General features: G+C 35.0%; 1 protein-coding gene across 2 annotated transcripts in view; it reads right to left on the reverse strand.

Annotated features, from left to right (window-relative positions):
• The window catches only part of LOC149774889 (matrilin-1-like), a 30,033-nt gene extending 24,322 nt beyond the window's left edge, over window positions 1–5,711 (reverse strand). The window contains exons 1-3 of one of the 2 annotated variants that reach the window (XM_089944631.1): window positions 5,602–5,711; window positions 5,171–5,195; window positions 767–834 (exon numbers count right to left, since the gene is read on the reverse strand). In XM_089944631.1, coding sequence (XP_089800757.1) covers window positions 767–824 — 58 coding nt within the window. In that variant the 5' untranslated portion in view covers window positions 825–834; window positions 5,171–5,195; window positions 5,602–5,711. Of the gene's footprint in view, window positions 1–766; window positions 835–5,156; window positions 5,196–5,601 lie in introns of both variants that reach the window. The other variant, XM_089944632.1, reaches the window with a different exon arrangement.
• Between the last annotated feature and the right edge of the window lie 6,124 nt (window positions 5,712–11,835).

Here is an 11,835-nt window from a genome sequence, read left to right on the forward strand (position 1 = left end):
TCCTGATTTAACGTAGTCATTATATGACGATGTGCTTCACAATATGGTTGCGTGCACACACCTTCAGATATGGTATACCCATAATTGTGCACCTGAATCTTCAAAAGAGTTATAAATATTATTCTGGGAATCAGTTGAATTTCAAAGATCAATGATCGGTTCATCACAACCTGTTATCCATTAGCTTAAATCGGTTGTAGATGTATTCCATATTTTTATAGACAATGTCATGCATATTTAGAAGGAAGAGTAGAACGGTTTATTGGCAAGTTTTTCTTCAAATATGATGTTTTGCGCTTTGGCCATACTAAACATAGAAAGACTATATTAATTCGGAGCTGTTCTATACATTGTTTGCTTTTTTTCCCTGAAAGATCTGGTCCTGAAAGGTCAAACATTTAAAAAGGAAAACTTAAACTGTTTATATTCGATTATGGACACTCATAATGACATTGATATTTTTGACCAATATTTTGTTGGATTAATCGTCACATCATTAAATAAATATAGTTCTCTACTTATGGAGAAAATGTTAAAGAAAAGACAGAAACAATTCAAAAGAAGAAATTTACTAATAAATGTTCTACTTTGAAGCTTTAATAACAACGAACTGTCTAAATAACAATTTTTAAAGGTCCAATTAGACCAAGTACTACTGAAATAAGCCTCTGTTAGGCACCCACTTTGCTTATGTGACAATAATTCATACTTGCCGTGGGCAGTTGCGTAAAACATAGATTATTTTACTCTTTGAAAGAAAACTTACCTAGCACCGAGGTGACCGCAATCAACAATATGAAAGCAGGCTGCAAAGACTTGGCCATGTTGTTTCACCTGTACGACAAGCAGACAGTAAGAATGAGTGCTATATTTGTTTATTCTATCAAGATTCAAAACCAGTCAAATATGTAAAAATTTCAGATTTTGGCAGCTGTGTATGAATTACATACAGATTGTGATATTCAAGTAAAATATTTTAGGGAAATGATGAAATTGAATCACTCTTTTATTATCTAAACAAAAAACACAACTGGTTTTGCGCGCAATGACATTTTCAAGTTGTTAGATTTTAGATTTTTCGTAAAACATTGTAGTGGACACTTTGAACTTGTATGCCTCAGCGTACTGTTAAGTGATTACTAAGACCAATAAAATTATTCTTATTCTTAATCGGAAACAATAAGATATCCTCAATATATTACTTCTCTCAAGGAACTATTGCGATTCTTAAAGATTGTTACCCAAAGTTTCCATGAACTTTCTGTTTAAACTTAGTTTTTATGTTTCGATACCTCGAAACCCTAACCATCTTTGTTTATCTTTGTTATTATAAATTTCTGTTCCATTGTTAAGAATAGTTGTGTTTTAAAGCATGTTCCTCACACTGTTGCAACAGGTGTTACCTGCCCCTGATACGAATGCAGAGGTAACGTATCACTAGAAGAAAGACCTCGATGACGTAGATATTATAATACGGGAAATTTTGATATCTGCTATGAAATGAACATTAATCATGTGGAAATTAAAGAACTAAAACGACTAATACTACTACATTTACAGTCAATATGGTTATCGATAGACTGAAATCAAATATAAAATAAATGATGACAATTATTGCAAAAACATAGGACAGTACTGTGCAATACAATGTAGAATATGATCTCGGCGTATGGTACATGTGCTTCAAACTCTCTTCAAACGTAATACCTTAACTCCATACGTATACACTTTGATATTTGCTGCCCTAGTATCTCCATAATACATTTTACACACTATAGGTTTGTTGAAGATAAGTGTCTGCAGTTCAGATTTATATCTATGAAATGGGGTGACTTATCTCGTTCAGAATTCTTATGTTTCTTGTCTTGCTCGCTTGCTCTTACATTTTCCACGCATGCTTGCGAAAATGATCTGTCTAAATGATTTGTCAATGTTTAGAAAGATTTATGATGCCGTGTTCATTTCATATATACGTGGGGGGGGGGGATTACGATCTAGAGATTTAGATGGCTTCGGTAAGACTTTTGTACTCGAAAATCCCAGAATGTATTACAAATGAAACCAATAAACATTCGCTGAATGGCAGCTTGATTACCACAAGCACTTGCATTCTATCGTTTGACTCAGCCATTGTACCTTCATCGATCAAAGCCTGGTTCTTGAACATCGTAGTTGACTCTGTCATCCCCACTCCTTTTGAGGCGCTTTAGCTGCTAGAAATAGGCCATCACATTGATCGTTCCAAGATAAAACCAGTCTGCCCCAGTTTCGGACAGGTGGGTCACGATTTATCGTCATGTACTGAGAAAATCTTTCACAAATCACCACGGAGAACATTTTTTCGTACTCTAGATATTTCCATTAACATGAAACAAGAGAAGGATAGGCAACGCACGAAACAAAGGAAATACACGATCTCCCTGAGGCCAGAAAATATCTGGAAACCACGGTTGCACTTAACATACAGAAAATCATATGCATGCGTGACTATGATGGATAAGAAACTTCCACAAATACTGCTTGTACCCATACAGATATTACATAGCCATAAGGCAAGACCAAGTTCAAAGTCTTGACTCCTCCTAAACCTGTGCTAGCAGCCGTCCAAACAGATAGTATAGTCCATAAACCCATCATTGTGACAGCGAAGGAAAAAATAACTCCACTGCTACAAAGTCAAGTCAAATCCAGTTAATGAAAAGAGCAGCAAACCCCCCTGGTGCCAGTGATAAATAAGATATCCAGCTTTGCTACTGATCCAGCCCACCAAAAGAGCAGCAAAAAAGCCGGTGATAGCGGAGTGCATGCTCAGAGCCAAACAAAGAAAGAATTAAAGAACCAGCAAGACTTTCGTAGGATCTGACGATCCTATCAAACTTTTCAGTCAGTTTGGAAGTCGTGAAATAAGGAACACTGGAGAGCCACATGATAATATGCGAGGGAAATTTCCCAGAAGTCCTGTATATCTACCACTTTCAAAAATGTTTGACACCATAATACAACGGAATTGCCGAGGGTTAAAAGCAAATATTGTTTAAATTGGTCTTCTGCTTAAAAATATAGAAAACCAATAGCTGTATGCCTTCAGGAGACCACTCTAAAGGACAAGCATAGTTTTAACCTTAAACACCTCGTAACCTAAATCAGCTTTTCTGTTTCTGTCGATAACGTTATGTATTCGAATCATTCCATTCAGTAAGAAACTTAAAGTCGAAGTTTTCATGAAACCTGACACGTGTAAAGGAGTTGACAAGGGGACTTGCATTCGCATTATCCACTGCTTCACAAATAGGGTTTCGCGGGTTTTTATTCTAATGCAAACATTATATCTGTCGGAATTAATATTTATATACCTGTCGATTTTATATACAATAATGAGCCAGAATTTTACTGTCAAATCCCGAAAGTAGGAAAAAGATATTGTTGTTTTCTGATCACGCATGCATCTGCAAGTGCCCGGCTTGATGCAACAGCAAATCTTTTTACGGTATGCTATTTTGTCAATCGATCAATCTTAAATTTATTGACAGGTTGAAAGAAAGAAAAAAGTAATAACAAAATACTATCTACAACTTTTCAATAACCCACGGTGTGAGACAAAGTGTTTGAGTGTACAAATCTGCAATCAGTCAAGTAACATCGCAGCCAGTGCAAGGATTTTGATATGGGGCTCGTAAACATTGATCAGTTTAACCCTCATATCTTTTATCTGACAAAACGAGATAACCTAGAAAATTTTGAGACCAGTTGTAAAATAGGACAGAAGAACAAGTTGCTCGAGTTAAACAGTACAAGATATCTGTCCGGTACTGTTCATGTATTCTACTGGCTGGTTTAGTCTGTGACTATACAGTTAAGAGCTTGCTACATTTTCAGCAGAGGATTTCAAGTTTCTTCATAATGTTTTATTAACGTTCCAGAAGGAAAAAAGATTGAGTTCGAAATAGAATTTCATATGCACTTCATTATCTCATCAAACATTACACTATTGAGGTTATCTATTGCGTTAACCATTCATTCATTCATTCATTATGAAAATATTGTTTATTCGTTAGAATGAAAGAATTTTTTTTTATAACAAAATAACTTACCTTTGAAGGTTCTATAACTTCAAGGATACGTACGATCCCTAAACAGTCGTAGCATTAATTTTTGGAGAGATATGTATCTTAAAAACCATTGCAATATATCATTCCCGAATTTGTTAAGCGTAATTTTAAATCATTTAGATATCACTGGTAGAAAACGTTCCTGGATATATATATATATATATATATATATATATATATATATATATATATATATATATATATATATATATATATAAAATCAATCTGACAACAATATGTTATCTAGCGATCAAGATCGAATTACTATGATGATGAAATTTTTAAATTTTTGTTATATATCTGTAAATTTTCAGAAAACTTAATACTATCCCAAAACACAACTTAAAAATATTGATTAATAGTTTAAAGTCTATTATACGAAATTCATCTTAAGTTATAAACCGACATTGATTTTGTTGCACAGCTGGTGTGAGCATTACTATCAGTTTTATGTACGAAGCATGCGCAACAACAGTCATTCATTTTCGCTACTGTCAAAGTCATACTAGTTCTTCGACGTATGGGAACAGCAGACCCATATATTGATTTAAAGTTATTGTCGCTGTTGTCAAACTTTGCATTACCAACTAAATAACAAGAAAACTTTATATCCGATGCTCGGCTGAAAGCGTTTGTACTATACCTGGCGGGACATTGTGAGAGGATCCAACGAGGACTTCGCATGGGATTGACACCATTGTTTTTACAGTTATTTACAGGGGAATTAGGTATAACAAATCTTGAAATACTTTAAAATTATATATACGCACACTTACCTACCTACCTACATAGATACATACATAGATACATGCATCTTTTAAGTACTTTTAAATTATATATACGCACACATGTCTACCTACCTACCTACCTAACTACCTACCTACATACATAACCTACCTACCTACCTATCTACCTACCTACCTACCTACATGCATACATGCATACATACATACATACATACATACATACATTAACATTGCAGAATAATATCCAATAAATTCCGTCAAGATAAATGACGCAGTATACCCCTCGTCTGACGGTGTATACCTTTGTGTACGTACCGTCTGATGCACCCGTATCACCCGCCTGTAAAGTCAAGAAGATAAATACGTATATTAGCATATAAAATAGCTGTATGAGTTGAAAACGCTGCCTTGTTAAATTTTCGTTTAGTAGAGCCAATCATACCAAAGACTCTCAATAATAATGGCACGAAGAAAAAAATACAACAGCAACTTTTTTATACCTAAAACGTTTACGTCCAGACTTTCGTATATTTTTGTCCCCAAAATGTGTCATCTATAGATTTGATAATATATTCACTTCGATTACTGCTTTTCATTACTATACAATTCGTGCTTGTTTTACAGAAGCTCGATTTTAAGTAAATGATATTAAACTTTCCTGTTTAAACAAGAACAAAACAAAGCAAAACAAAAAACCCTCATGCGCAGTATTCGACGGGCTATTCGCTAAACGGATTGTGACCTACCTTTAGTCCGCCTGTGCTTGAATACTCGTCGCTGCCAACGTGGGTGCGATAGTAATGTCTTATATAGTGGTCCGTTGTCCCATGCCGCAAGGATCAAGGAACAGAAGTATTTATATAACATTTTGGCCTTTTCCATATTACGTTTGATTTAAGATAAACGCATACCCCTGTAGAACTGCACCGACATTATGCATTGATAGTATTAAAAAAAATCCAGGCGTCCTGAGATAATGTCATAAAGTTGTAATTGTGGTTACTTTTGGTACGTTGATTTAGGTTTAAGCAAACAACATGAAAACCTTTGGAAGATACCTGCACTTAAGTTAGGGTGCAATATTAGATAATTTAAGATAACTACAGATTAAATATCGTCAATTCGATGTTTAAATCTTTGATTCATACTCCATTATCGCCTGTCGGCCAAAAATAACAATCTCCTACCTCGTGCCGGTTTTCCTCTATTGAGATGCCAATATTGTTGAAGTCCATAAATATTCATAAAGTATAAGAAACTTTATTTCAAGCAAAAATAAATTGGTTGACTAACTTTTTTTATATATAAAAAACCCATTTCCACTCTAACGTATCAGGCACATGGATTTATAAAATGATTTTGTCAAATCACGGGTACCAGGATAGCAAAGAGCTAATGAGCTTTCTTTACAGTACTTCAGTCTCGAGTTCGCTCTACCGTTTCATTACGTGCTATGGTATGCGGTTGCCTCTCTAAGTTAGGCAACTTTTGTAGGGATCCTATTTGTTTTCCAGCGTGAAAATCATTTATTGCGCTTCTTTAGCCATGCATAAGGTTCTTTTTTAAATTTATTTTTTCGTGAGTAATCTGTTCCTTTAGGATTTACGGCCCCTGTGTTATATATTTGTCAATTTTTCTCCATACCCCTTGCATACTGCAGCCCCAGTGTTATATATTTATCAATTTTTCTCCACACCCCTTGCATAACGCGGCAGCTGGAGTGCACAAGTTCATATCTAAAAATAGTATGGAATCACTTTTTCCAAAATCAGGCTGCCAACGATTTTCTCGTCAGCAATGGAACAATTTCAGACAACTCAAATATAGTTGGAATACCTTCAAACGAAGAATTTATTTTACATTCAACCATTTCCAAAAGTAAACAAAAATGTGGTCAACACATTTTCTCTTATGTGCAGATAGTTGTCCTCGATGGTGCATTTTAATTTATCCCATTTTGATTAACTCCTAAATATAAGCATAACTCAGGAAAATCAAAATATTCAAACATGTTATAATGTTAAGTTTACAGTTATATGTGTTAGTGTCTTTGAAAACACCAAACTAAAATTAAAAATGTCTAAACAGCTTCACAACATTTGCTGAAAATAACACAAGGGTGAACTGTGCTCAGAACATTGAAGGTGGCGCTAGCATCCGTCAACATCACTAAAGAAGCACCCTAAAAGTTTATGACTATCAAGATGGCGATTATTTCTATCGAAACAGCATGTTTGGTAACTGGAAGATTGTGAAATAATACTGTTGTCTGTCGATTTTTGACTGAGACCTTAACTGATTTTTTTCTCGCTTCCAGTGCCATACACCGAAAGTAGGCCATGTTGTTTTACTTTTGGTTTGGATGACAAAAACGACCCACATACTTAAACTCAATTTCATCAATGGTGCATCAATTAAAATTTTGAAAACTGTCACGTGACTGCATATTATGGTGCAATTACGAAACAAAAAGTTGAAACCGGGTCCTAGATTTCATATGTTATGGCGTTTTTCAAAAACGACATGTTGGGATTTCAGACTACATGCAAGATTAACTTACCTCTAAATGTACGGTCCTTCGAAACTGAAGATTTGACAATGGAAGTGGTTTAGGTTTAGTAAGCACAGAAAATTCTTCGTTTGCGAAAAAATTGTTAACACATTGTTAGGAATAATTGTACATAGGTCGGATTACAGTCATGACATATATTGAGCCTGGCAAGCCATGACAAAAACAAAAAAAAAGTTTACCTAGCGACGATGGTGCAGATTGATCAGGTCCAATGCTATTCGTTTAGACAATAACGGAATTAATATCGTACACGTGAAAGAGAATAATTATATTTCTGATTCTGGCATATATGTAAGTCAGTAAGTACATAATAAGACTAGAAATGCAACGGATATCGAATCCAATATTAACTAAAAGGCAAAGTTCTAAGTCAAACAGGGGTCAACTACACATGTCAAACAGAAGCCACGGCTCCATCAATTTATTTTCCTACAAAAATGATGAAGTCGAACTTGGCCTAAACCTTCTTATTGCAAAGCCTTTTTCGAAATGTAATCTCAATCTTCGAAGTTCTTCAGACGTTTGTGAGCAGAAATGAAACTAGGGGCCACGTTTCAAATCATACAGGGACCATACTTCCGTAACATTTAGTTGGAAAAGCGTGAAAATAATCAAACTTGGCGTTCGTATTATTATAGGCCAGTACAGTACTAATGCAATTCCTATAATCTACGTCAAATTATAGGTCATACGCTACCAGTTCAATTTCTATTGTTAATCTACGTCAACTTATAGGCCATTCATTATTGAGGTCCCCATACCAAGTTACTTTCATTACTGACGTCCCCAAACTGCGTTATTTTCGTTATGAGGTCCCGAAACGAAGCTGGCAAAAGTATTGTCAAAGAACGAGTCCTTTTTCCACCCCATTTCATTTAATGATATGATCAGCTGTGCAAAGATAATTATAAGTAACTTTGTCTTCATATTGTCAACCAATTATAGCTCAATATGCCCGCATATTCGCTATTTTATGTTCACGAATTTCTAGACTGGTTGTAATCCATTTTGTGGATATAATTAGGACCTTGAGTCCTATATCCAATCATGATTTACTTGGCAACCATTTGTGTCATAATTGGCTTAAGTAAATAGTGTGCATAGTTCTGCATGCCAAGATTACACTAGTGGCATGAAAACATCGGAATTTCAAGAATAATATTTCAGGCAACATTTAATTATTTAAGTTACGTAAAAAAATCTGAAAACGTAGTAAAAGAAATAGGTACAACCAACCATTACTTAGCTTGTTATAGTCGTTTTATCTAATTTTACTTTGAAACAGTGATCTTATCTGTAAGGGTATTTAATTAATTTTATACGGAAATTTTTCAGAGGTACACTGTGGGTGTTCATTTTGTTTATAAATCACAAATGCAACCAGATCATTGCAAATATAGCAACTTAATTGTTGAATCACTGTACGGATGCTGTTTTCTTCAGGGCACACGACACTAAATTCAGTTCCAAAAGTAATTCTATGCAAACACCATTACATTAAAAATTCAGTAACTTTCAGTTTCTAAAACACAAAACTAAACATATATCGCACAGTATAGAATCATCACTGATACATGCTTCTGTATTGATAAACCTATGTGAAACATGACATTTGTTAAAAAAGATACCTTTTTTTTTTAAAGGTGTAGTGCCTATTCCGCACATAAGAAATAAACATAACTGGCTACTGAGGTTTTGTACTTGAGAACAAGGCTTCTTTTATTTCGCAATTATGGATGGTAACCCGTGATAGACTGGCAGCCAGTTCAGCGGAAGCCTTGTACTGTCAATGGTTTTATGCACTGGAAATCGAGATCAAATCCGACCTTATGCCTTACCAGTAGGCACAGAAATACTTTAACCTTAAGATTCTTAGGAGTCATTTGGCTCTTTTATTCTGTTGACTTTTATTGTCAATTGTTGAACTATACTTGTTAGCACATGGCCGGTTATATCTTGGCGAGGAAACATGAGTAAATTGTTGTGTTGCTATTTTTGCGTCGAAAATTATACCAAAAAAATCATTGGCCTGGATCCCCCCCCCCCCCGCAAAAATGAAACGGTCTGTCTCTAAGTGAAAATAGTTGACACAGGAGAAACAAGAATGTCACCGTATCGTTGCATAGTGAAGGCATGAAGAGTACTACAATCACGAGGGCATATATTAAGTTTGCAAATACGTGCATTATTTCGAAAGAGATATCAACATCGCATATAGGTAGGTAATTACCTGCGATATGAAACACCGAGTTTATTGAGTGCTTGGGATAGTCACGCGACTAAACAGAATGAGATACGCAGTTTGACATAAATCAATTACATTTTCAATGAAAACAGACTATTGTCAGTATCTCAAAGGATTCTCAAAAGAGAATCAAGTTAAGAAGGATACTGCAGGAGAAACTGGAGAAAAGAATATTAGAATAAGAGAGATCAATGAAAGAAATATTTAATGTAGTGCAGACGTGAGAGATAGAAGAAATGTTTAATGTAGTACAGACGTGCGAGATAGAAAAGTTATCTATTGTGATGAGTGCCTAAAGTAGGATGATGATCTGGGGACGTTTAGTATGCAGTCCATCACCTCAGCTTAACTTTGCTTTGGTTGTCTAGTGTAACATACAATCTACCACGTGCGCCTAACGTTGGTTTCATAGTCAGTAAATGTGTAACATAACAGTCCTTCACCTGCGCCCAACTTTAGCTATAATCTGGGGATGTGTAACATACAGTCCTTCACCTGAGCCCAACTTTAGCTATGATCTGGGGATGTGTAACATACAGTCCTTCACCTGCACCCAACTTTAGCTATGGTCTGGGGATGTGTAACGTACCGTTCTTCAGCTGAGCCCAACTTTAGCTATGATCTGGGGATGTGTAACATACAGTCCTTCACCTGCACCCAACTTTAGCTATGATCTGGGGACGTGTAACATACAGTCCTTCACCTGAACCCAACTTTAGCTATGATCTGGGGATGTGTAACATACAGTCCTTCACCTGCACCCAACTTTAGCTATGATCTGGGGATGTGTAACGTACCGTCCATAACCTGTACTTAAATTCAGATTAATGGTCTGGGGGTGTATACCATAGGATCCATCACCTGTGTTTATATTTGTTTATGTGTCGTGCTACTCTGCATAATTACTGGCTTTTTAATAATGATATTTGTTTAAATTCAAGATCAAGTAAAATCTTTTTTTTTAAATATATTTTTTTTAAAGATTTGCCTATGCAACGTGCGATAAGATTAGCATGCCTTTCCCAATAAAATTAGCTATTATCGATTCTATTCGTGAATGGTTTTCAAAACATTTTTCCCTTTTATGATAGCGTAGAAAATAGATTTCTGATAACCAAAAGCCCGATTAATCAGCATGGGCTGTATTTGTGTTTTAACATAGTTTTAGGCCAAAATTTTTGCATTTTATTCTAGGAGTACGTAGTTTATAAGCGCGAGCATGTGTATAGACGTAGAAATTCTCACAAGCAAAAGCCAAATACGAAATAGACTACCAATCTATGTATACTAATACTGACTGACAATATATAGGGAAATCTTGTACGTGTTTGAATCGAGAAGAAAATATAAATACTTTGCGGTTAACCTAGGATTCAATGTATACTTGGCTTAACGACTGAACATGTAAACTAAGGAGGCTGCATACATAGTTATTGGTTTGTAATATAATTTGTATTATTAACTTGTGTTGTAACGTCTGTTTCACATTTTAAAATCAAGATTTAGGTCAAGACTTCAAAATATTCTGATGCTACTACTGCTTGATCAAAGAGAAATGTTTTAGATATAAAGATTTGAACAACTATTTGTAATAAACGTTCTCACAATTCTCCTTGAAATGCAAATTCAAGTCCCAACGTAGAGATACAGGGAAATTGTAATATAAGAATTCAAGCAAAGACAATTTAATGCATTGTGTGTGTGTGTGGGGGGGGGGGGGGGGAATCACAGCCAAATTAGATAAATCGGGCGTAGTTTTAAAAGAAGGTGTATGGATGTTTTTGTATTTGATGCAGAATTATCATCTTATATTTTGGGTACAAATTCTGAAAGTGCTTCATCCTGGAATGTTTTCTGTCTAATTCTAGCTCTAAGCTGGTTCGTTTTATTTTTGAAGAAGTTTTTTTTTTGGAAGGTTTTCCTATTTTTAATAACTGTGGACATATCATCTACTAATCGGCATTATTTGCATAAATGTCAAAGTTATTGTTGTTACCACTCTATGATCAAACATTCAAGTAACAGAAAAAAAGAAAAATCAACAAGTTTTGTAAATCATAACAAACAGTTTATCAAAGTTTTAAATGAAATGTGTGAGAAAAACTTAAACGTATGGATAATCCCTTATAATTTTCAATACAGGAAATGTACTGGTCCTCCAAG

The sequence above is a fragment of the Sinohyriopsis cumingii genome, unplaced genomic scaffold (assembly GCF_028554795.1).
Source record: "Sinohyriopsis cumingii isolate HCF-2022 unplaced genomic scaffold, ASM2855479v2 utg000088l, whole genome shotgun sequence".
Classification (NCBI taxonomy): domain Eukaryota; kingdom Metazoa; phylum Mollusca; class Bivalvia; order Unionida; family Unionidae; genus Sinohyriopsis; species Sinohyriopsis cumingii.